Below are 26,194 nucleotides of genomic sequence, written 5' to 3' on the forward strand. Positions count from 1 at the left end.
TGCCTTTTAGTGTCGGAAAATCTTACCCCCTGTTGATCGCGGTTGGGGTGGCACACTGTTCTGAGGCTGCAGGCTTCTTCAGGATTGTCGAGGGGGGTCCTTGGGTGCTGGACTCGGGGTCACAGTCGCCGTGGGGTCGTCCTCGTGGGTTTAGTTCACTCCGGCACCGGCCAGGCTTGGCTGGTGCAGAGTGGGCTGGGATTGCGGTTCCGGGCTGCTGCCAGGGGTGAAAGGTAGGTTCTGAGTAGAGCCTCTACTCATGGGAGTCCCAGGGGATCAGAGTTCAAAGGTAGCCAGGTCCTCCGGGGTTTGAGGTTGCTGGCCACAAGAGATGCCGGGTTTGGAGCAGGAGCAGGTTCGAGGTCGACAGGCCGGTAGGGCTGGGGCCAAAGCAGTTGGTGTCTCCCTCTCCTTCGCAGCTGCAGGGCAGGTCTTCTTTTCTTCTCGCTCTTCTTGTAATTTCAGAATCTGGAATCTGGGGAAGGAAGGTTCAGGGTGCCCCTAAATACTAGATTTAGGGGCGTTACAGGTAGGTGAAGGACAGGGACCAATGGGTCCCCGTCCTGGGGTGGGTACACCCCCTATCCTGCCTCTCTCCTGTGGGAGGGGGGCAGTAGCCTAGTCCTGATAGGGTAGGGCTCCCCATCTTCAAGATGGCGAGAGCCCGGAGATGTGCTTCACCTCGCCTCCCCCACCTGAGGGGTGGGGTTGGCAGGCTGGCACATCCCCTGTTCTTATTTGGGGTGTCCGGCCAAAGCTTCCCGCCAGAGTGGGGGTTGCAGGGGCCTGGGGAAGCTCACAGAGGCGGCATGCCTTTGAAGCTTCCCCATGCCCATCCTGGGGGAGGAGATTTAGCACCTCGCCCAGGATGTGCATTGTTGCAGGACCAGGAGAGCAGGGGCTCTCCTACCCAGGGGTCCAGCAACACGTCTGCTGGGGGGCAGCCTAGGCAGCCTCAGAGCAGACGTGGATTCGTAGGTTAGGTTTCAGGGGGCACCTCTAAGATGCCCTCTGGGGTGCTGGGTACATTAAATCCCACACTGGCATCAGTGTGGGTTTAATGTGCTGAGAAGTTTGATACCAAACTTGCCAGTCTTTAGGGTTGCCATTATGGTGCTGTGGAGCTCGTGTTTGACGAGCTCTCAGCACCATGTACTCTTAAATGGCAGCACTGCACTTACAGGGCTCAGGAATTGACCTGGGCACTGTAGGGGCACAGGGCTCCTGCTCCTGTGCCCACACCACTGGCATAAGGCACCCAGCTAGAGGGGTGACTGATGTATGCCATGGCAGTGTAGGTGATGGGCATGGCACACAGGGATGTGTGCCATGTCGACTTTGTTTTGGTTTTGCACCCAAACACTCAGCCTGCAAAGGCAGTGTGTGTGTGTAAGGGTACAGGGCCTCTAAGGGTGGCACAAGGTGTGCTGCAGCTCTTAGAGGTCTCCCTTGGTCACAAAGCCCTGGGTACTTAGGGTACCATTTACTAGGGCCTGACATGTGGCCAGGGTTTGCCAATTGGGGTTTGTTTTGTTTTAGGGAAGGAACTTAGGCCCTGGGCACCTGATTGGCAGGAGTCCAGGGCACACTCAGTCAAAGTACATTCAGCAAAAAGAGGGGGCATACCATGCAAGAAAGATGGCACTTTCTCACACTGGCCAGCAAGTGAAGACTTGTGTATGAAACTGTTATCAATCAAGCTAGCTAGGTTACTTTGTGTAATTCCTGAAGGACAGTTTCTGATGTCTGTGGACTGGATTTAGCACGAAGAATTATCATACCAGTGAGTGTTAATTTTACAGTAGCCAAATAAAAAACTCTGACTGTGAGCTGTATTGTGTCTGAAAGCATAAGAGGATCACACAACAGAGGTGGGATCCTTTTAAACCGGCCAATTACTAACTTCTTCATTAAATGCTTTGTACCAGTACCAGCCACATTACTTAGATGAACTGCCGGACTTATGAGTGGATCGAGCACTTCCAATAGCATCTTCCATGCTCATTCTCTGAGGGGTGCAACAGCATCTAAATCAACTGCCACAGGGGCCATGTTGGAAGGCATCATGATGGAAACAGATTGTTCCTCTGACAACTTGTAGCCTATTGTATTTTAATCCACTGACAGAGGTATCTGCCTTAGTGGTTAATAAGCTATGAAATGGCATAATGCTTGCCACTGGTACTAAGAAGAATAAAAAAAAGTTCAATTCTATTAAAGACAAGAAGACAAAGATTACCCAATCTTTAGAAAAAAGCCATCTGTCATTTAATATTATTCTAGAAGTTTATAATCAACTAATAGCGTACCATACTAGGAAATGTTGGATGTGGTTTTTAATTGTAATTGTAGTTGCTAGCAAGAAGCCATACATCTTTGCTGTGCATTATCTGGAATGCAACTCACTAGTATTCACTTCACCAGACAGCAGCCAGTGGTGGAGAAAACAAATGTCAATGGAGCAGATCTCACAAGAGAAAGTGGTTTTCTAGCACTGTACCTTGGTAAGCCATGTTTCCTTCTGAAGTTGACTGAGGTTCTGATTGTAAAAGGACAGACATAGAAAACAAACAGGAAAAATGTGTATTCATCATTTATAAATACAGTAGCTGCATTGGACTGCTGCAGTCGAGTACCAGGCACAAGATGCATAATAGTTAATGCCATAATTTACTGTTGCTAGGCATCATGTATTGCATCTTTAGGGAAATCTCACCTAAATTACCTTTAGAAACACAGGTTCTTATTTTATCACCTTCAGCAAACTAAGGCTTTTCTCACAAAAATGAAATACCTTGGGTTCACACCATGTCCTTCTCTCTCGTTTCGTTGAACAGCAGTATATTTTTCTTCTTCTGATCGATCATCATTTTCCAAAGCAACCCGAGCTTTGTATTGGGCACTAGATTCTATTTCTTCTGCTAACTGGGTTGCTCGTGCTTCACGCCGTAAAAATTCTTCTGAATTATCTCTCTCCAATGGAACACTAAAAAACAAATAAATCTTTAAAAATCAACAACCAGCAGCAAGTTTTAAAGCTCTGTGGGTAATGATTTTTATATATATGTATATGTGTATATATATATATATATTCACTGAAAAAACCATAGGTTTCACACACGTTATAGTTAGGAATTAGCATTTAAAAAACCTTGCAAATTCACTGAAAAAACCATAGGTTTCACACATGTTATAGTTAGCGGAAATTTTACTGATAAAAAACCAGTGAAATTCCCCCGTTATAGTTAGTGCGGGCAACTATAACTCACGCGACCGCAATCCTCTGCTGATGCTAATACTGTATTTAGACACTTATTTGCCCATGTCTTCTTCCATAAATTTTTAGCTATACATATATTAGAAATATTTTTTTTTCATAAAGACACATATGTCATCAGCAGAAGATTGCGGTCGCGTGAGTTATAGTTGCCAGCACTAACTATAACGGGGGAATTTCATTGGTTTTTTATCAGTAAAATTTCCGCTAACTATAACATGTCTGAAACCTATGGTTTTTTCAGTGAATTTGCAAGGTTTTTTAAATGCTAATTCCTAACTATAACGTGTGTGAAACCTATGGTTTTTTCAGTGAATTTGTACGGTTTTTTAAATGCTAAGTTACTTTACGCCATTCGTGGCGTGCACGCCCACTTAACGCAGTTCGTTCCGTGCGCGCACGGTGCGCTTCGCGCGCCCACTTTACGCAGTTAGTGCCATACACGCAAGGTGGGCACGCAGTGCGCTACGCGCACCGCGTGCCCACGTTACGCACCGTGCGCACATGGAGGACATATTATGCGCTTCCTTGTGATAGGTAATCTGTTAAATTTAATTTGTAAGTGATGACAATAATATGCCATGCACAGAGAGTGTTTTTTTTTTTTATTAAAATTTTTAGCGTAAGCGCACCGTACGCGTACGGTAAGCGTAATCGGCGAAATTTTCAAAAAATAAAAATTTACCGTTTTTGGCCTTTGAGGACTCAACTAACATGGCTATGTGCATGGGCGCTGTCTAAACAGCCCCTTTATATGTTTTTTGACTTTATTTACAGCCCCCCCCCCCTCAGAGTGCGAGAGAGAAAATGGCGGCCGCCGCTTCCTGGTTTCGACCGATTCGAATGTTTACGTAGATGTAACAGCCAATCAGAATCGCGCTCGCGCACGCCACCGTACGCGTACGGTAAGCTTACGGTAAGCGTACCGTAAGCTGGCTCAGATATATATATTGATTTAAAGGCTATTTTCTCAGAATCTACTGAACAGATTTACACCAAACCTACAAAAGGCACTTCCTTGACCTGAGGACTACCTCTCTGCCAAATTTCTAGTAATTCTGTTCAGCCGTTCGGGCTGTAGCCTTGTCTAAAGGTCCTATGGAAAAATGCATGGGAAAAACGCGTTTTGGGACCCCCCTTTTATCTCAGCCCCCGCTTGACGAATCCCCCCGAGACTTTCAGGGTAGGAGCGGAGTGTAGCGCCCCACCTATTTTGAGAATTTCGCGAGGATTCGTCGACCGGCGCCAAAGTTATTCAAAATAGAATGTTGCGGATTTCCTATGGAAAAGGGGTCCTAACTATAACTACCTACTGGCGACCGCCAGTAGGTAATATATATATATATATATATATATATAATTTTTTTACACAAACTATATTGCATTTTGGGCAGCAGAAAAGGATACATAGGATAATAATGTGTGCACAGTTCAGTCGAGAAGCCAGACATTGTAAAGGGCATGACTCATGTGCGACATTATATGCACCAATAATTGTGGAATGACGAATAGAACAAACAGCTACTACAGGTAGTGAGACCATCTTACAGTAGGAAAAATACACAACTTGGCAAATGCAAACTATGTCCCCTTACTACAGTGTCATGCAGGGGTTCTTCACATAGGTGTGTGGGTGTGGCAGGAGATATACCACCTCTCAGACTGTGCAGATATTGTGTAGATATATCAAGACTCATCGAAGCAATAGTGAGTAATAATAATAATATTAATAATACTGATTTTTGTAAAGCGCGAACAGCTACCTCTCGGGGAGGTGTCCCGGCGCTAAAAGAGTACTTCAGCAGGGCAAGATGCATAGTGAATTGCTTAGGTTTTCTGCGTAAAGAGCCAGGTCTTTAGAAGCTTCTTGAAACTAGCTTCTGTCGTAGCAGATTGGATGGCAAAGGGAAGGGTGTTCCAGAGTTTCGCCGTGCCAGCGGAAAAAGACCTGCCCCCAAGTCTAGCTTTCCTAACTCGCGGAACAGCTAACTGAAGCAAGAAGTTAGATCGCAGGTATCTCTCTTGATGGTAGCGGGGAAGTCTGAGTTTTAGATAGTTAGGGCAGGTGCCTTTTAGTGCTCTAAACGCTAGGGTAAGAGCTTTGAATTTTATTCTGCTCGCCACTGGGAGCCAATGCAGTTCGTGCAGATGCGGAGAGACATGATGTCTGAAAGGAATGTGCTTTATCAGTCTCGCAGCCGCATTCTGCACGATCTGCAGGCGTTGCACCAGATATTTCGGCAGACCAAGGTAGAGGCCGTTCGAGTAGTCCAGTCTGGATGTGACTGTCGCATGGACGACCATTTTGCGACACTCAACTGGTGGATAGGAAAGAAATTTTCGGAGGTTTCTGAGTTTATAGAGACAACCTGTAGTGATCTGTTGTATGTGAGAGGAGAAAGAGAGATTATCGTCCCATCTTACTCCCAGATTCTTTGCACTGGATCCAGGGGATGGTGCTGGGCCCATTTCGGGAGGCCACCATAGGTCGGGGGGAGGATGTGTACTTTTCCCAAAGAATAGTACCTCCGTTTTACTTGCATTCAGTTTTAATTTGTTAGTATTCATCCAGCTGGCTACATCTCGAAGGCAGCCCTTAATTTTACCAAAAGCTGCCTCCGACACCTCCGCATAGGGGAAGACTAATTGCGTATCATCGGCATACGAAATCGCCTTGACCCCCCATTTGGCAATCAAGGTAAAGAGTGGGGCTAAGTAAACATTAAAAAGTAACGGGCTGAGTGCCGACCCCTGGGGGACACCACACCAAAGGCGTTTTGGCTTAGAGGAGAAGGTGCCCAGTGCCACTTTCTGAGAGCGTTCTGTGAGATAAGAGTGAAGCCAGCTCAATGCCTTGTCTTCCAGACCTATGTCTTCATCCTTCGCAGCAATCTGCTGTGATCCACTGTATCAAATGCGGCAGATAGATCCAGGAGCACCAGCATAGCTGATGCTCCCGAATCTAAGGACCACCTGATCGACTCAGCAACCTCGATAAGGGCTGTCTCGGTGCTGAAGCCGGACCTGAAACCTGACTGTGTTCCATGTAGAGTTCCTTTTTTTTCGATAAAGCTGTTCAGTTGACGTTGAATCAGCTTTTCGAGCATTTTTCCTGGGGCTGCTAGTAGGGAGATGGGACAGAGATTACTCAGGTCATCGGGAGCACCATTTGGCTTTTTTTTCAAAGGAAGAAGTGTAGCATGTTTCCAACAATCAGGAAACGTGCCGGTCTCGATGGACGTGTTCCAGATATGTAGGAGTGGTGCTGCAATTGCGTCCGACATAGTTTTCCAGAGTTTAGGTGGGCATGGGTCATCAGGGGCCCCAGATTTGCATTTTTGTAGTTCTCTCAGTGCCTCAGCGAAAGTAATAGGGTGAAATTGAGTTAGGGAAGGGGGGGGCAGCTCAGTTTTAACAAAGTCCGCCATAACTGTAGGCTCGGGGCTCGTGAAGGAGTCATGAACCTTCATGATTTTTTTGTCAAAGAAATCAGAGATGTCTTCACAGAGTCTTGCGGACGGGATAATTTCCGTCTCAATAGCCCAAGGTTTAAAAAAGGATTGAACAATCTTAAAAACTTCTTTGCTAGATTGCTCCGCTTGGTGAATGGAGGACACAATGAATAATTTTTTGGCTTTTTTATGGATTGATGTAGCCCGTGTAGGGCTTTTTTGTAGCAGATTTTTGCTGATTCAGAGTAGTTTACGCGCCAGAGGTGCTCTAGCCTTTTGCATTTGCTTTTTTCAGCCATCAGTTCTGTAGAGAACCAAGGGGCGGAGGGGGATTCTCTGCGTGACGTGGCGACTTTAGCAGGAGCAATAGATTCCACTGTGTTGCCTATCCAGTGATTCAGCAGCACTGCATCAGAATCCACGTCTAAAGTCAGTAGTGGGGGGGCAGCTGCGAGAGCGGGGCAAAGGGTCTCTGCTGATAAGTTATCCCATTTTCTCCGCACATAGGAACGTTTCCCTGTTGTCTGAGAGTGAGATGGGAATGAGATTAAAAATGGGATTAAAAAGTGATCCGTCCATAACAATGATAACGGGAGTTTAGCTGAAGTATCCAATATGTTGGAAAAAATGAGGTCTAGCATATGGCCTGCCTGGTGAGTTGGTCCAGAAGTAATTTGAGTTAGATTAGCAGCTTGCAGCTTGGTGATGAGTTGGGTGGCCTGAGGGCAATCAGGCCTGTCTGCATGAACATTGAAATCACCAACTATGATGTAATGTGGATGGGCTAGAGAGCTTTGGACTATAAAGTCCATAAGTTCACCGGTGTGGGTCGGGGAGCAGTCCGGGGGTCTGTAAATGATCAGGCCGGCTAGAGACAGTTGGGGATTAATTTGAAGGCAGAAGTGTAGCCCCTCTATACCAGGAAGAATAGTAGGTGTAGAGGACGTCAGAGTGTATTTTTCCTTGAAGATAATAGCCACTCCGCCACCCCTTCTGTCCTTCTCTCTGTTTGAGAAGCTTAATTTGAAACCCGGCGGGACAGTCAGAGGAATGGATGCCATATTGTCCTCGTTGAGCCATGTTTCTGTAAGAAATAATGCGTCCCACTCCGAATCCGCTAATAGCAGATAGATATCGTCAGCATGCTTAGAGAGGGATCTACAGTTCAGTAAACCAGCTCTAAAAAGAGTGGTAGAGGTGTTAGCTGTCAGATGGTTTGATCTTTTTGAGTATGTATTTATTTGAGGTGAAACATCACAAAGTGGTTTATTACACAGCGAGCAGGAGGGTGGTAGATCAAGATTAATTAAATCGAGCCTGGACGCTAGACATGGTTTAGCTGTATTCAGCGCCAGTAGTTCAGCGCTGGTCCAAACTATCCTACTTATGTGCAGCTGCTCACTGGCAGCATGGCAGGCGCTGGGCGCGGTCCGGTCGCGGACGGGCGCAGACTGGCTTGCCTTAGGCGCGCCTGCGGCGCGCCCGCTGCGCTCGTCCGCTGCGCTTCCGGGGGATACACATTTTTATGGTGTGAAGGGGGCGTGGCCAGAGGGGGGTGGGCGTGGCCGCAGTGATTCCACTCTGCTGGCGGCAAATGTGGGTGGTTTCCCTCGTCAGCGCGGAGGTCCGCTGCGCAGGGAGTGCACGTAGGAGAAGTGGTAGGTAGTTTTAAAAACAATATATCACACAACAAAGTTTAAAATCCTTAGCGATTCTCCCGGCTTCCGCCTCAGGAGCTTGCAGTTCTCTAGTGTCTCTAGAGTAAAGGAGTAGAGCAGGGAATGTCAGTGGGGCCTTGCGAGAGCCGATGGTCCAATGATGCACAAAGGTGGGAAGGTCCCTGTGTAGTGTGCACGGAGGGCTAACTGAGTGGTCCTTACTGAGAAAGGGCATGGAGTCTATTGCATAACTCTCCGCTGTACTGCAATGAACCACATCCTTTCTCCACTGGAAGACGTGGGGAGCAGTGGGGAACTTCCATCACCTAGTAAAGAGGTGCTTAGCAAATATTACCGCCGTTATCTGGGAACCCGTAGACCTCAGTTACAAGCCCAGTATACAGTGTTTGACAGTGTGCCAGTGTTCAGACCCTATCAGTTCCGCCAGGGCGGCCCTAACCAATACCCAGTAAGGAGACTAGGGGCAGGCCCAGTGTTTGTAAAGTAAATCTGCCTTGTGTGTTTGGCAACAGGGACAGCCGGAGGGTATAGCGAGGAACATAGAATGATGTTTATGTGGTGTTAAATAAGCTCTATGGAGAATTGCAAATTGGATGAATTTGAGGGAAACTCTGCGAGAGTACACCGTAATGAATTGCCAATCTTTAACATTGAAAATGTAAAACGGGTTCTCCTGTCACTTGGTGCGCAGAGTGGTCAACGGGGCCAGGCACAACAATTTAACTGGGTGCCGACCGCGGCCCATGGTATGTATCGCCTGGACAAAAACCCATGAGTCTCCGGTTCGGAGCAGAGTGGTGCCCAGTGTAAGTGAACATATTGAAGGATACTAGCTTGGTACTTTCTATAGTTCACCTGTAGGCCAGACAAATTAACAAACCAACTGAGCACCCTGGATATAGGAGTCGGTCCGACCAGAGATTGTGAAGAAGAACAAGTTACTTACCTTCGGTAACGATGTATCTGTAAGAAACATTAGTTAGTTACATTCCTCACCTTAGAATATCCCCAGGCGTCAGACTGGATCCGGAAAGATTTTTGTAGCAATACCCCTTGCGCATCGCTAGGCGTCGTCTGCGGCTCCGCGTCCGTCGTTGGCGTCGGAATGATGTCATCGGAGTACTTAGACGCCGCCCTCGCGCGCTGACGTCAGTTCTTGTACACAGCTTTCCGCGCCAGGGACGCTGAGCCATGCAAGAGACCGACACTGGTGCCAAAAAATCTAGGGCCCTGAAAGGGAGAACCTTAACCCTAGATGTCGGTTCGCAGAACGGGGAGGCTGGGTGGGTCGGTGAGGAATCTAACTAACTAATGTTTCTTACAGATACATCGTTACCGAAGGTAAGTAACTTGTTCATCTGAAATAAACACGTTAGTTAGATTCCTCACTTTAGAATAGATACCCCAGCAATACCAACCCCGGTGGTGGGTCTGCGAACCAAGATCACACCAGAAAGTCCTGGAGAACAGAACGGCCAAAGTGGCCATCCCTCCGGACTTGGCTGTCCAGGCAGTAATGTCTCGCAAACGTGTGCAGCGAAGCCCACGTCGCCGCCTGACAGATGTCTTGCAAGGGGACTCCCCGTCCCAGTGCAGTCGTGCCCGCTGTGGCCCGAGTAGAATGGGCCCGTAGCCCAACAGGAGGAACCTTCTTCGCCAAAGAATAGCAGGTCTTAATACACAACACGACCCACCGAGAGATGGTCCGCTTGTGTACAGCTTTACCCTTCTTAGCCCCTACGTATCCAACAAAAAGTTGGTCGTCCATCCGGAACTGTCTTGTGCGGTCCAAATAAAAGGAGAGCGCATGTTTTGGGTCCAGACGGTGGAGCCTCTCTTCATCTTTTGAAGGAGGCGGAAAGAAGGTGGGCAGCGTGACAGATTGCCCGATGTGAAAGGGAGTCACGACTTTAGGCAGGAAAGAAGGACGTGTCCGGAGGACAACTTTGTCCGGATGAACTGAAAGGAAGGGAGGCTTAGATGACAAAGCCTGGAGCTCACCCACCCGCCTAGTGGAGGTGATTGCTACCAAGAAAGCAGTTTTCAAAGTCAAAAGACGGATGGGACAGATATAAAGGGGCTCAAAGGGAGCGCACATCAGAAAAGTGAGAACAAGGTTCAAGTCCCACTGAGGCATTACGAAAGGAACAGGAGGGTACATATGAGTAATGCCCTTGAGAAAGCGTGAAACAACAGGGGACTTGAAAAGAGAAGGCTGATCAGGAAGCCGTAGGAAAGCAGAGATAGCAGCAAGATAACCTTTCAAGGTGCCCAGAGCAGAGCCCTGCTGGGCCAAGGAAAGAAGAAAGAGGAGAACCTCAGAAAGAGGGGCGGAAAGGGGATCCACAGCCTTCGCTGTGCACCATGCCACAAATTTGTTCCACCGGCAGGCGTATACCGTTTTCTTGGAGGGACGCCTGGCTGCCAGAATGACATCACAGACTTCAGGAGGCAAGTCAAATGGCATCAACTGCCGCCGCTCAATCTCCACGCATGTAGGTGGAGGCTGGACAGGTTCGGGTGGAGGACCGTCCTCTGCTGCTGCGACAGAAGATCCTCCTGAAGAGGCAGTCATATCGGGGGATCGATGGACATACTGAGTAGCTCGGGATACCAGTACCTTCGTGCCCAATCCGGAGCCACCAAGATGACTTGGGCCCGGTCGCGCCTGATCTTCAGCACTCTGGGCAGAAGTGGTATAGGCGGAAAGGCGTACGACAGACCGCAACTCCACTCGCGACGAAAAGCGTCTCCGAGCGACTGCCGCCTCGGAAATTCCAACGCACAGAACTGCAGACATTGCGCGTTCTCTTCGGTGGCGAATAGATCTAACCAAGGCTCTCCCCACTGCAGAAAGAGACCTTGCGCCACGTCAGAGTTCAGACGCCATTCGTGATCCATCATGCACCGGCGGCTGAGTTCGTCCGCTCTGGCGTTCAGAGAGCCTGCCAGATGTTGAACCACTAGGGTGATGCCCTGGTGTTCCAGCCATGTCCAGAGGCGCAGGGCCTCCTGACAAAGGGTCCACGACCCCACCCCGCCCTGTTTGTTGCAATACCACAAGGCGGTGGTGTTGTCTGTGAACACCTGCACAACACTTCCCCGGACAGAGGGAAGGAAGGCTTTCAGTGCAAGTCGGATCGCCCTCAGCTCCAAAAGATTGATATGGAGCCGAGTCTCCGCCGGAGACCAGAGGCCTCTGATCTCCGCCTCTCCCATATGGCCCCCCCATCCCAGGAGGGACGCATCCGTCACTACCACGTGCTCCGGGTGGGGCAGGGAGAGGGATCTGCCGCTGACCCAATCGCGATTCGTGAGCCACCACTGCAGCTGTTTCGCAGTGCCCTCCGAGATCAAGATGTGGTCGGACAGGTTGCCTCGATGCTGGGCCCACTGAAACTTCAGGTCCCACTGCAGAGCCCGCATCCGCCATCTGGCGTGAGGTACTAACAGGATGCAGGAGGCCATCAGCCCCAGAAGCCGCAGCACCAACCTGACCGAAATCCAGGACAGAGGCCGGAAGATGGGAATCAGGGCTCGAATGTCCTGGACCCGCTGTTCCGGTGGATAGACCCGGAACTGCGCCGAATCGAGAACCGTCCCTATGAAAAGAAGCTTTTGGGAGGGACTCAGGTGCGACTTTGGCACATTGATGGAGAACCCCAGCTAATGCAGGAGGTCTGCCGTAGTCTGGAGGTGGGAGACGACTTGCTGGGGCGAGCCCGCTTTCAACATCCCAGTCGTCGAGATAGGGGAAGACTGGGACCCCTGATCTGCGCAGATGAGCTGCGACCACCGCCATCACTTTCGTGAACACCCGAGGGGCACTGGTGAGGCCGAAGGGGAGCACGGTAAATTGAAAGTGCTCCGGACCCACCGTGAACCGCAGGTAACGCCGGTGGGCTGGCAGGACGGGGATGTGGAAATAAGCGTCCTGCAAGTCCAACGCTACCATCCAGTCTCCAGGGTCTAGGGCAGCAAGAACCTGAGCTAAAGTTAGCATCTTGAACCATTCCTTCCGGAGGAAGGCGTTCACGCTTCTGAGATCCAAGATCGGGCGTAGGCCCCCTTTGCCCTTCTTGGGAACCAGAAAGTAGTGGGAATAGCAACCACGACCTACTTCTGGACCAGGAACGCGCTCGACGGCCTCTTTGGCCAAGAGGGCCGAAACCTCCTCTCGGAGAAGATGCAAATGATCCCCCGACATACGGTGGTTCTGCGGTGGCATGGTTGGAGGGGTCGTCTCGAAGGGGAGGGAGTAGCCCCTTCGGACGATTTGCAGCACCCACCTGTCCGAAGTGATGGAGCGCCAGTGGAGCAGGTGATGGCGAACTCTGCCCCCCATTAGCGTTGAATGGGCCTGAAAGCTCAGACTAGGACGGCTTTGAGGCGGATGCTGCCGGGGTGGATGTGGACTGACCGGCACGTTGTCCTCCAGAACCGCCTCGGCGGAAACCACGTCCGCGACCGCGTGCAGGTTGGTTCTGCGGCCGGTGGCTGGGCGGACGTGAGGAGGCGCCCCTTCCTTGGCCACGAAAGGGGCGAAAGGCGAAAGTTTGCGGCCGCGGGGCCGAAAGACCCAAGGACTTGGCCGTGGCCCAGGAGTCCTTGAACCGGGCCAGCGCACTGTCCGCCTTCTCGCCAAAAAGGCGAGTGCCATCGAAGGGCATGTCCATGAGGGAGCTTTGGACATCCCCTGAAAACGACGTGGACCTCAGCCAGGCGTGACGCCGAAGCGCCACCGTGGTGGAAATCGCCCGACCCAGCGAGTCCGTGGTGTCTAGTCCACATCTAATGGCGTGCCGCGCTGCATCTCGCCCGTTAGCAAGTGCTTGGGTGAGTCGCTCCCGGGCCTCCTCCGGGCACAAGGGCAGCATGTCCTCCACCGTATCCCACAGCGAGTGGGAATAACGGTCCAAAAGGCAAGTGGTATTTAAAGACCGCAGTCCCAAACTCAGGGACGAGAACAGTTTCTTGCCAAACTGCTCCAACCTCTTGGATTCCCTATCCGGAGGAGCGGACGGGAAGGAGGATTGGGAGGTTGAGACCTGTATAACCAGGCTCTCGGGGGTGGGGTGGTGGGAGAGGAATGTGGGGTCGCCCGGAGCAGGGCGGTGGTGTCGGGCAACGTTCCTGTCCACAGGAGGGACTGTGGAGGGCTGGGACCAAGTGCCCTGGAGAACGTCAATGAGGGCCTCATTAAACTGCAGCAGAGGCTCAGTGGAGCTTGCTGTCGGTTGAAGGACCTCGGTGAGGACGTTAGTCCTCACAGCCACAGCAGGCAACTCGAGCCCTAGGGCTTCGGCCGCCTTGCGCAACACCACAGAAAAGGCTGCACCTTCCTCCGAGGCCACAGTCGGAGGAGAGATGAATCCAGCGTCTGGAGAGGTATCCAAACAGTTGGCGTCCCCCAATTCCTCTGCCCAGTCCTGAGACAATTGGGCCTGTTCGGCCAGAGGGTCCTGAGACCCCTCCCAATCGCCCTCATCATCCGATTCCTGGTAGACAGGAGGAATGATCGGAGCCGGACGGTGGATGAAGCGGTCACCCATCGGCGCCGGTAACTGCATCGGACGGCCGGGTCCGGAATAGGGCTAAACAGAGGCTCGACGCCGTGCGGGGACGGCGTTGGGGGCGGAACCGGTGTCGACGGAGCCGCGGGGGTGGAACCACCCGGACCCTCGGCCGGTTCGCGCGACCGGCGAGGGGAGTCCGAAGAGCGAGGACGCCGCTTGGACTTCTTAGAATGTTTGGAGTGACGGGACTTACCCGAAGATCCCGACGAGCGATGTCGATGGCTGCGGCTCAGCGAACGGTCCTTGGACCTCCTCCTGGACCGGGACCAAGAGCGATGCGGAGCCGAGTGTCAAAGCTCGAGCAGCTTACGGGACCGCTCCCGCCTAGCCTTCGACGTCAAGGCCTGACAGTCGGGGCACGACTCCGCGTCATGGTCGGCCCCCAGGCAGTACAGGCACCGACGATGGTGATCCGTTACCGACATCAGTCGGTGTTAGGTGTCACAATGTTTGAATCCAGGCATCCTACCGGCACCAGATGTCGAGTCGAGTAACCAAAAGAGGTCAAAAAGTTAGTCAAAAAGTGACTAGGGGTAAGCTCTTCCCGGATCGGCGCTTACTGGCGCGGAAAAAAGAAGAACTGACGTCAGCGCGCGAGGGCGGCATCCAAGTACTCCGACGTCGTCATTCCGGCGCACGACGCCAACGACGGACGCGGAGCCGCAGACGACGCCTAGCGACGCGCAAGGGGTATTGCTACAAAAATCTTTCCGGATCCAGTCTGACGCCTGGGGATATTCTAAGGTGAGGAATCTAACTAACGTGTTTCTTTCAGATATAATATGTCATCACCATATAGCATGCAACATAGGTCCCCGCGAAATCCCACTATCCCAATGCAGACTGCCTGATGCGCTGGGCCAGTGGTTCTAGCCCCAGCACACACAAAAAAAGGCCCTGTGAGAGAGTGCATCTCTGTCTGGTGCAGTGGGATATTGTGACGAGACATGTGAGCTTATCTTGGCCTGTGTTGAGGGAGCCACATACAGTAGTTGCACCCAGTGTATATAGAGGCGGGGGGCGGAGGGGAGTTAGGTGTGTGAACATAAAATCCCACCCAAGTGTATTGAACACCTGTTGGAGATCTAGCACAATAGGTACTATTCTTTTTACTTTTGCATAACACATTTGGATGCATGTAACAATCTATTTTGCTATACATGCTTTGGATATTGTGTTTCCTTTTGATGGATTTGAAAAAAAGGCTGGTTTGTTTTTCTTAAGGAGTTTTTACGTTCCACATAGTACATTACGTGCCCTTTTAACATCTAATGTATGTGATGAAGATTCTGCATTAGTTTGAGGTTTTGAAAAGAAAACTAGCAATTCCAAGGTTTTGTTTAAATGAAATGGTGAAATACCCATGGATAAAAATGTAGGGTTAGTGCATAAGCGCACATTGTCTGAGAAGACAATGTGCGCTTATGCACTAACCCTACGAAATTTTCAATTGTGAGGTCATGTATTTCACTGACCTTTAAGGATGTTATTCCTACAAGGAAAGACCCTTTACATGTTAAGAATTGTATTTGACAACTATGTAGCGCCTTAAATAGTGGCCCCATCAGCCGTGTAAGGACAATTTTTAGATTCCACGCTCGTATTGGAGATGCAAGTTGTGGAAGGACTCTTTAATCCTTCCATGAAGGCTTTGATTACAGGAATACTGAAAAGTGACTGCTGCTTCCTGTTTTGTCAATATGCTGCAATAGCTACTATGTGTAGGCGTATTGAAGTGTATGCGAACTGTGATTTTTGTAAATGTAACAGGGAGCATATTAATTGTTCTGTTGGGGAAGAAGAAAAAAAAGTTACTCACCTGTAAACTGTGGTTCTCCAGTACTGGTATCTTTCATATATTCACATGCTTGAATCATTCCCCGTCGTCGGAGTGGGAGTCCCACGGTACATAAAAAAAGCAATAAATATGCATAACATAGCCATATCATAGGTAAATTAGAACCAGGAAGTAAAAGAGCTAGAAGTTAAAAATCTTCCACTTTCATGACTCGTCCAAGTCATTATATATAGTCCAAACTATAGCCAATCAGGTGACAGCACCCTCCAGAATGTTCTCCCCAGAGGCTCAGGCTCTCAGATTTTCCAGCACAAGTGTAATATTAGAGTAAAAGAGCTTCTGAGGGGAGGTGGGTGGGTCGCATGCGAATCTATGAAAGATACCAATACTGGGGAACCACAGTTTACAGGTAAGTAACTTTTGTTCTTCTCCAGTATTAGGGTATTTTTCACAGATTCACATGCTTGAATCAGAGTAGATAATATAATGATGCTTGAGAGATGATCAAAGAAAAAATAAATATATAAACAAATACATTTCACACCAGATAAAATACACATATGAATATCTGCATCAACATAAAAATATATATAATCACAAAAGATATGTACATAAGAATGCATCAAAGAGGAGGAGGGAAGAACAGAGGCACACCTTACTTAAAAAGATTACGGAGAACCGTTTGTCCCACAGACGTATCCGCATTGCTGGCAGCTTCTAGACAGTAGAGCGTGGTAAAGGTGTGCCTGCTGGACCATGTTGCAGCTCTGCAGATTTGATAAAGTGGCACACCAGCAAAAAGAGCAGTAAAAGAAGAGATTGCTCTGGTAGAATGTGCTCTCGGAATTGCCTGCAGTGGTCTACCCGCTTGCTGATGACAGAAAGATTGCAGCAGAGATCCAACGAGCTATGGTCTGTTTGGTTATTGGGTGCCCTTTGCGCAGTTTTCCATATGCAATGAAAAGCTGATCAGATTTTCGTATTGAGGATGTCCTTTGCAAGTAAAAATTTAGACATCTTTTGACATCAAGGGTATGTAAAGCCCTTTCCGCAGGTGATAGAGGATCAGGAAAGAAAGTCTTTAAAATAACTGGCTCATTGAAGTGGAAATCAGAAGGCACTTTAGGCACAAAAATGGGGTTAGTGCAGAGCACTACCGAGTCCCTGGTGAATTGAAGGAAAGGCGGTTTAATAGTGAAGGCTTGAATGTCACTGACTCGCCAGGCTGATGTGAGAGCCAACAGCAGAGACATCTTCCACGACACAAACTTCAAATCAGCTCTATGAAAAGGTTCAAAGGGGTGTCGTATGAGTTGTGACCGAACAATCTTAAGATGCCAGGGTGGAGGCGGACGGCAGATAGGAGGAAACATACAAAACAATCCCTTGAAGAATTGTTAAATGATCCGAGAGGAGTAAAGAGAATGTGTACTATGTTGTCGGAATCTTGAGATAGCCGCTAAGAATACTTTAAGAGTGGGATAGGAAAGGCCTGACCTCGCCAAATGTAAAAAGAAAGACAATAGTTGTTCCGGTTTTCCATGTACTGGGTGAATGTTGGCAGCTTGACACCAGAGGCAAAAACGCTTCCATTTGAGCATGTAGGTTTTTATTGTGGAGGGCGCTCTAGCATTAGCGAAGACCTCCCTACACTCCGAAGGAATGTCTATGTGGGCAAACTCAAGGTGTTCAGGCGCCAGGCTGCTAAGCGCAGAGATGCAGGATCCGGATGGCAGATCTGCCCGTTGTGGATGGATAGGAGAGTCGGTATTGGTTGCAACTGAATGGGATCGCAGTCGACTAGAAGGAGGAGCTCGGTAAACCAGAACTGGCGAGGCCACCTGGGAGCTATTAAGAGTAGGCGACAAGGCTCTTTCATTTTCCGGAGAACCCTGGGAACCAACGGTATCGGTGGAAAAGCGTAGGCATAGATCTGCGACCAAGTCATCTAAAACGCATTCCCGCACGAGTCTTGTTGGGGAAACCGACTTACGTAGAATGGGCATTTGCGGTTCAGACTGGTCGCAAACAAGTCCAGATCGGGTAGACCCCACTTCTAAAATATATGATCCAACGTTGGTTGATGGAGCTACCACTCGTGATTGGACACTGTCGACCTGCTGAGGGAGTCCGCCAAGATGTTGGATACTCCCGGAACATGGACTGCTGACAGAGTTATTTGGTGTCGGATCGTCCAATCCCAAATTTGCTGGGCTTGCTGGGACAGCAGAGTGGATCTTGTCCCTCCCTGTTTGTTTAGGTAGTGCATACTCGTCGTGTTGTCTGTCCGGATAAACACTGATGCTCCAAGAATGATGGTGCGAAAAGATTTTAGGGCCAGGAAAATTGCTAGCAACTCTAAAAGTTTGATATGCCAAGTCTTTTGTTGAGCATCCCATTGGCCGTTGACTGTTATTCCTCGAGGGTGCGCTCCCCACCCTTCGAGGGAAGCGTCCGTGGTGATGACGAAACTTGGAGGTTCCACTAGGAATGAGAGGCCTGCTGCCACGTTGCTCTTGCAAGTCCACCAGAGTAATGCCTTCCGAATCTAAGGAGTGATGCAGATGAGATCGTCGAAGGACCCTGAGACCTGTAGCCATTGGTTGTTGAGCTCCTCTTGCTGGGGTCTCATTCTGAGACGACAGTTGGGAACCAAGGGAATGCAGGATGAGAGCATCCCTAGAAGTGACTGTCGGACAGAAGCAAACTTTTTTGATCGTAGTAGTTGGGCAAGCTTGCACAGCTTTTGTTGTCTTTCGGTTGAGACAAAGGCTTGTGTCCGTAGAGTGTCTATGGTGGCTCCTAAGAATGGCCTGGTTTGTGATGGGATGAGTTGAGACTTGTCCAGATTGATGGAGAGATCCAGAGACTGGAAGAGTGACAGACATTTCTGAGTATGGACGTTTGCGACTACGAAGAAATTCGCATTGAAAAGGCAGTCGTCTAAATAAGGGAAAATGTGGATTCCTTCCAATCGAAGGTGTGCAGCCACCGGTGCCAAAACGTAGGTGAAGACACGGGGCGCAGAACGTAGTCCGAAGGGAAGGACTTTGAACTGAAGTCCCTGCCAGCCACTCTGAATCTCAAGAACTTTCTGTGTCTGGGTAAAATCGGTACATGAAAGTAAGCGTCTTGGAGGTAGAGGGTGGTCATGTAATCCCCCGCAGAGAGGAGTTGAAGGACTTCTTGTAAAGTCAACTTCCGGAAGGATTGTTTTTTTGAGATATTTGTTGAGGGAACGAAGATCCAAATTGGGGCGCCATTCTCCCGATTTCTTTTTTATGAGAAAAAACATTGGGAATAGAAACCGGTGCCCCTTTGTCATTTTGGAACCACCTCGATCGCTCCCTTTTTTAAGATCAAATTGATTTGGGAGAAATGCTCTGTTAGATTAGCTGGAGGCGGGCCTTTGGGAGGAGAATGTGGAGGAAGTTTAGTCATCTCCAGAACGTGGCCTCTGGCCACAATGTCCAAGACCCGTTTGTCTGTTGTTATAGCAGACCAGGTTGAGTAAAAACGGGAGATCCTTCCTCCAACTTTTGTAGGATTGAGCGGTAGAGCAGGTGGCAGTTGTCACTGCTTCTTAGACGTATTCCGTCCGCGATAAGATGACTTATTCCTGTTTTGTGCATAAGACGTAGTTGGTTGCTGCCTGAAAGATTGTTGTGGTTGTGAGGAGTAACGTTGGTTACTCTGATAGGACTGATATTGCCTTGACTGATTATAGCCTCCTCGACTGGAGAAGGATCCACGGCCTCTAGCGCCACGAAAAGGCTTTTTTTTTAAACTGAAGAGTACCGAGAGATCTCGCTGTCTCAGTATCTTTTTTAATGGCTTGTAGGGCTTCATCAATATGCTGGCCAAAAAGACACTCGCCGTCAAAAGGCATGTCGATTATTTTCGTCTGAACTTCCTGACAAAATGTGGATTTCAACCAGCCCTGTCGCCTCAGGACAGCCGCACCCGCCAGTTGCCGAAAACCCGTAGACGCAACATCCACAGCAGAATCGATAATCTCAGCCGACATTCGTTCACCCTCCTGAAGTATTTTTAGCACTTCCGCCTGAGAGGGCTCAGGTAACATCTTGATGTAAGGAGAGATGTCGGACCACATATGTCTATCATAGTGGCCCAAGATGGCCAGTGAGTTAGCTGCACGGACAGTAGTGGCCGCCATAGTCGAAACCTTTTTTCCAATTGCGTCTAGACGTCTCCCATCCCGATCCAGGGGAGAAGACAATGGAGATGAGGGATTCCGTGCTCGGCGTTGCGCTGCTTGGGCAATAACAGAATCTGCCTTAGGCTGGCCTATCAGGTATGCTGGTGAGTTATCCGGCGGCTTATATTTCTTTTCAAGGCGAGGCAGGACCGCCGGAATGGAGTCAGGAGGCTGCATGACTTTCAGTCCTTTCTGCCAAATAAAGTCAATAATAGGAATACTTCGCACTTGTTTCCTCGGCCGGTCCTTAAAATCGTAAAGGAAACAATAATCCTTCTTTGTTTTCATGGGAAGAAGGAACCACTGTGCTGCTCTTTCCATCAAAACATGAAAACCTCCGATGTCAACTGGAGGCGAGTCAACAGGAGCAGGCGTCGAAGGAGACGGCGTTTGTATTTGATAGTCATCCCATTCTGTAAGGAGTGATCTGTCATCTAATTCTCCTTCTTCTCTGTCATCATCCATGGTGTGGGCTTCCTGATGATGAGACATCAAAGGTACCGGAGAAACTGGTCTGGGCGACCACAACGCTGTTGAAGATTGAGGAACGGGTGTAGGTGGTACAGAAGAAGCCGATTCAGATGGAGGAAATCGGCGGTAATAGTCATCGAGCATGTACTGCAGATTGTTTAGAAGTGATAGAGGCAATTGTGCCGTAGGGTTTGACTCTGGAGCTGAAGGAGCAGTGTCAGGATAGTAATCCTCTTCTTGATCTACGTCTTGGTATTTAATGAAGAGTTCTGAAGGGCTCCTGGCAGTACGAAATCTGTCATCTTCCTCAGATTCATCATCTGCCCCATAATCCAGTAACTGCTCGGGCAACGCAAGAGGCACTCTACTTGGTGATGTGTGAGTTGGATAGAGACCCTCTAAGGAAGATCCGCACCTTTGAAGCAAGGAAGGCATCGTCGGCGGCAATAGCGTAGGCGGCACCGCAGATGTCCTTGAGGATGTCGTGGCCGTAGACGACGACCAAGCTTGAAGATCAGTGCAGGAAGATAGCAGCATCGACGAAGCAGCCGTCGACGAGGTGGGCATAGACAAAGCAGCCGTCGACGAGGCCATCATCGTCGACAAGGCAATCGCCGTCGACGAGGTCTTCTTATTCTTCGTCGACGGAGGGGCGTCGTCGATAGACTTCAATATTTTCGTCGACGAGAGGGCAGTGACTGATGTGGTTGGTCTCACGTACATGGACACTAGCGTCGATGGCGAGGAAGCAGACAACAGTATCATCTGAGGCTTTGGAGACGAGAAGGTTGCAGTAGACGTCATCGCGACGACGGCAGGCTTCGTCGGCGAAGACGTCATTGTCGAGCTCATCGACGACGGAACCCGTTTCTGAGGTAAATCTCTGTCAGAAATAGGTTTAGAAGCCAGAGACTTCAGTCTTTCTCGGGGGCGTAGAGGGCAAAGTTTTTCCCTTAGTAGGTGGAGGAGCCTTTTTAGAAGTGGAAGGCAACTCAGCACTCTTAGAGGTGTGCTGTTTTTTCAACACCTTAGCCCCAGGAGAGGTCAAATCCGGGTCGCTAGTCCTCTTCCTAGAGGAAGCAGACCTGACAGATGAAACACTTCCAACTTCAGATAAAGCGTTGTCTTGATCCTTAATCTTCTGTAGCCACAGAAGTAGACGTCCCGCTCTGTCCCTCAAGAGTTTTTTGAGGGTAAGTTCTGCAGATTTTGCAGTCTCTCACCTGGTGTTCCGGATACAAGCAGTAAATGCACTTCTTGTGGGGGTCCTCAGAAAACAGCCGGGGCTTCCCACAAGGTCTAAGGAGATTCATTAGAATTAGACATCATGAATGAAGAAATTCTGAAGAAAACCTGAGAAGTACTGAACAGAGCTCAGGGAGACTCCCTTCACACGAAGTGCAGTCGAAAATCTGAGAGCCTGAGCCTCTGGGGAGAACATTCTGGAGGGTGCTGTCGCCCGATTGGTTGTAGTTTGGACTATATATAATGACTTGGAAGAGTCATGAAAGTGGAAGATTTTTTCCTATTAACTTCTAGCTATTTTACTTCCTGGTTCTAATTTACCTATTATATGGCTATGTTATGCATATTTATTGCTTTTTTTATGTACCGTGGGACTCACACTCCGACGACAGGGAATGATTCAGGCATGTGAATCTATGAAAGATACCCTAATACTGGAGAAGGGTTAATGTGTTGTGTTGCACAGTAATGCCCAAAATGCTTCCATTTTGCTTCATAGCAAGCTCTTGTTGTAGGCCTTATTGCTTCTTTTAGAATGGTCATACATTCCTCAGGTAGAATGAGGTATCTGAATTCTATGACCTCATGAGCCAGACTGCAAGACTAAGCTGTAGAGGGTTGGGATGTCTCACCCTGCCAATGCTGTGCGTTAGAAGATTTGGACAGTGGGGTAGCTTCTTGTGAGGTTGTAGGGAGAGCTCCAAAAGTGTTGTGTACCACGGTTGATGGGCCCATGTGAGTACGATCAGAATAAGGTTTTTAAAGTCTGAGTTTCCTCAACACCGAAGGTATTAGTGGGAGAGGAGGAAAAGCGTGCGCAAATATCCCTGACCATTCATCCACAGAGCATTGCCCTTGGATTGAGGGTGTGGATGACTAGATGCGAAGCTTAGGCTTTCAAATTTTACTTTGTTGCAAACAGATCTTTTGTGGGTGTTCCCCACCTTTGGAAGTATGTTTGTAGTAAAGTACTGTGCATTCCCCATTCGTGAACCAGCTGGTGTGTTCTGATGAGGAGGTCCATCATTGTGTTCTCCTCTCCTGGTATGTATTGTGCTAGGAGGTGAATGTTATGATTGGTGACCTATTTCCATATCTTTTGTGCCAATTGGTACAATTGTAAAGAATGGGTACCCCCCGTTTCTCTACGGAATACATTGCAGTCATATTGTCTGTGCATAGAACAGTCTTTCCTGCTGTTTGTGAGGAAAGCTTTGAGAGCCATTGAAATAACGAGTAGTCCCAACATGCTGATGTGTAGGAACTGTTGTTGTGTTGTCCAGTGTCCCTGAAGAAAACAAGTTACTTACCTGTAACTTTGGTTCCCCAGTATTGGTAACTTTCATAGATTCTCATGCTTTGTATCATTCCCCGTCGTCGGAATGGGAGCCTCGGTAAATAAAAAATATATCATAACCATAGAAACAAAAGAGAAAAAAGGATTAGGCCTCATCTCATTTTGTAGTATATCACCCTCTTTGTGTAAAAGAGCCCAAACTTTTGCCAGGACCAATCAGCACAGCCTCACCCTTTGGAACCTTCCTGAGAGAGCTCAGAGCCTCAGATTTTCGTAGCCGTTGTGCAAACAGCCACTACCTCATTAACCCGGCAGAGCTTTCCCAGGGGAGGTGGGTGGGCGCATGAGAATCTATGAAAGTTACCAATACTGGGGAACCAAAGTTACAGGTAAGTAACTTGTTTTCTTACCCCAGTATTGGAACTTTCATAGATTCTCATGCTTTGTATCAGAATAGTTAGCAGTAAATCACAAAAGCACATTTTGGTAGACATTTGGCCTTGCATAACCATCTCAGTTTCCAGAAAAAAACTAGTACATGGTAATCAAGAAAAAACAATCATTACTGAACCAAATGTGCTTACCAGGATGGAGGGATTGTAGGGAAAGCAAACCTCTCAATGAAAAAGATTCCTGAGGACTGCTTGACCAACAGCAGCGTCATCTCGTCCCACCGACTCCAGGCAGTAGTGTTTCGTGAAGGTGTGTACACTGCTCCACGTTGCCGCCCTGCAAAGGTCTTTGATAGCAACTCCAGCAAAAAGAGCCACTGAAGATGCCATCGCTCGTGTAGAATAAGCACGGGCCCTTTTGTCCAAAGGTTTTCCCGCAGCCTGATGACAGAATTGAATTGCACTGGAGATCCAGCGGGAAATGCCACTCTTAGCGAGAGGCAACCCCTTCCGTGGTGCACTGTAGAAAATAAATAACTGTGTAGACTTCCTGAAAGATTGTGTGCGCTCGAGATAGAATTTCAGACATCTCTGGACATCCAAAGAATGCAATGTTCGTTCCGCCTGGGTCGAAGGACGTGGAAAAAAGGAATTCAAAATCAAGGGTTCATTCAGATGAAAATCCGAAGGCAACTTCGGGATGAATTTTGGGTTGGTTCTCAATATTAGCACATCCTTTTTGAACTGCAGAAATGGCTCCACTATGGACAGAGCCTGGAGTTCACTAACCCTTCTAGCCGATGTCAACGCTAAGAGGAGGGCTAGCTTCCAAGAGAGAAACTTCAAGTCCGCCCTGTGAATCGGCTCAAAGGGAGCTTTCATGAGCTGAGCCAGTACTAGGTTGAGCTGCCAGATCGGTGGAGGTGCTCGGACCGGAGGATACATACGAAACAACCCCTTAAGGAACTGTTTTACAATCCTCGCGGACCATAGAGATGGCCCCGATGCCTTTCGTCGAAAACGGGATATGGTAGCCAGATGTACCTTGACAGAAGAGTGCGCCAAACCTGATTTAGCCAGCGACAGGATGTAAAATAAAACCTGATGTGGCAGGGATTTATAAGGATGGAGTTTATTCCTCTGGCACCAAAGACAAAACCTTTTCCATTTTGCCCTGTATGTCTTATTAGTGCTTGGCGCCCGCGCCTGAGACAAAACATCCCTGCACTCCTTGGAGAGATTCAGATGATGCAATTCTCTGTATTCAGGAGCCACGCTGTCAAGTGTAGTGACTTCGGATCCGGATGGAGCACCTGTCCCTGATCCCGCGACAACAGAGATGGAATCAGCGGCAAGCGAATTGGGCGATCCTGGGAGAGAAGCAGGAGTTCCGTGAACCAGAACTGCCGGGCCCACGCTGGAGCAATGAGAATCATCTTGCACGGTTCCGCCCTGACCTTCCTGAGAACTCGAGGAATGAGAGGAATGGGAGGAAAAGCGTAGCAAAATGCGCCGAACCAAGCAATCGAAAGGGCATTCCCCAGAGATCCTCGATGGGGAACCTTGCTTGCGTAAAACCGACATTTGGCGTTCTCCGGGGACGCAAAGAGGTCTATGGTCGGAGTACCCCATATCTCGAACACTCCCTCCAGCGTGGCTTGGTCTAATTCCCACTCGTGAGTCACTTCCGTCTGACGACTCAGAGCATCCGCCGTGATGTTGAGGCACCCTGCTAGGTGTGGAGGAGTGTGGCTCAATGGTTAGAGCGGCAGACCCTGAAGCAGAGTTCTGGCCAGGGACCAGGGTTCGATTCCGCCTCGGCGGGGCTCGGGCTCAATTTCCTCGGACCTGTCTATTCTCGCCTCGGTGCCTATTCTAATCACGGGCCCCACGCTGCAACTCTGGGCAATAGCTTGCTTAGCCTCCACACCGGCCCCAACAGCGCTAAGGATGCCTGGCTTCACCCTGGGGGCGCCCAGGAGTGGACACTTCACAGGGAAAGCCAGGAGGGGTTCCACAGCGGTATGAGTATCAGCGCCAGGAAACCGCAAAGGCGACATCGCAAGGTGGCCGTCTGGTGACAGTGCGCTCTATAAGTACCTTGACATTTGACATTTGACATTTGCTCGGCTTGTAGGGTGATCTTGTGAGAAATCGCAAAATCCCAGATCGTCTGAGCTTCCTTGGACAGAGTTCGCGATCTTGTTCCCCCTTGCTTGTTGATGTAGTGCATGGCCGTCGTATTGTCCGTCCGGACCAGCACTACACGATTCTGAAGTCTGGGAAGGAACGCCAGCAGGCCTAAGCGAATGGCCATCAGCTCCAAGAGGTTGATGTGGTTTAGGCTCTGTGCTGGACTCCAGTGACCGCTGATTTGAAGCTCCTGGAGTACCGCTCCCCAGCCTTCTAAGGAGGCATCTGTGGTCACCACCATAGGAGAAGGTGGAGTCCGGAATGTTAATCCTACTGCGATGTTCTCCTTTACCAGCCACCACTCGCAGGCCTTGCGCATACCTGGTGTTATCCACACCTTGTCGTTGAACGACCCTTCTGCCTGGCGCCATTGTTTGTCTAACTCCTCCTGCAGAGGACGCATATGAAGCCTGCAATGCGGTATTAATGGTATGCAGGATGATATCGATCCGAGTAAGGACTTGTACCAGCGAACCGACACATATTTCCTCTGCAGCACTTGACGAGCGGAGGTGATCAGCTTGCGTTGACGCTCCTCCGACGGACGAGCGGTGCAAAGTGTCGTGTCCAGAATAGCTCCAAGGAACCTTGGCGA

The 26,194-nt window shown here is 49.3% G+C and overlaps 1 protein-coding gene across 17 annotated transcripts in view; it reads right to left on the reverse strand.

The window, feature by feature from the left end:
- Positions 1 to 26,194, reverse strand: part of ATXN2 (ataxin 2) — a 1,509,788-nt gene that overhangs the window by 1,185,143 nt on the left and 298,451 nt on the right. For all 17 annotated transcript variants that reach the window (XM_085634791.1, XM_085634789.1, XM_085634788.1 and 14 more), the window contains one exon: positions 2,795 to 2,986. In XM_085634791.1, the coding sequence (XP_085490917.1) occupies positions 2,795 to 2,986 (192 nt within the window). The remainder of the gene's footprint in view (positions 1 to 2,794; positions 2,987 to 26,194) is intronic.

The sequence above is a fragment of the Triturus cristatus genome, chromosome 11 (assembly GCF_964204655.1).
Source record: "Triturus cristatus chromosome 11, aTriCri1.1, whole genome shotgun sequence".
Classification (NCBI taxonomy): domain Eukaryota; kingdom Metazoa; phylum Chordata; class Amphibia; order Caudata; family Salamandridae; genus Triturus; species Triturus cristatus.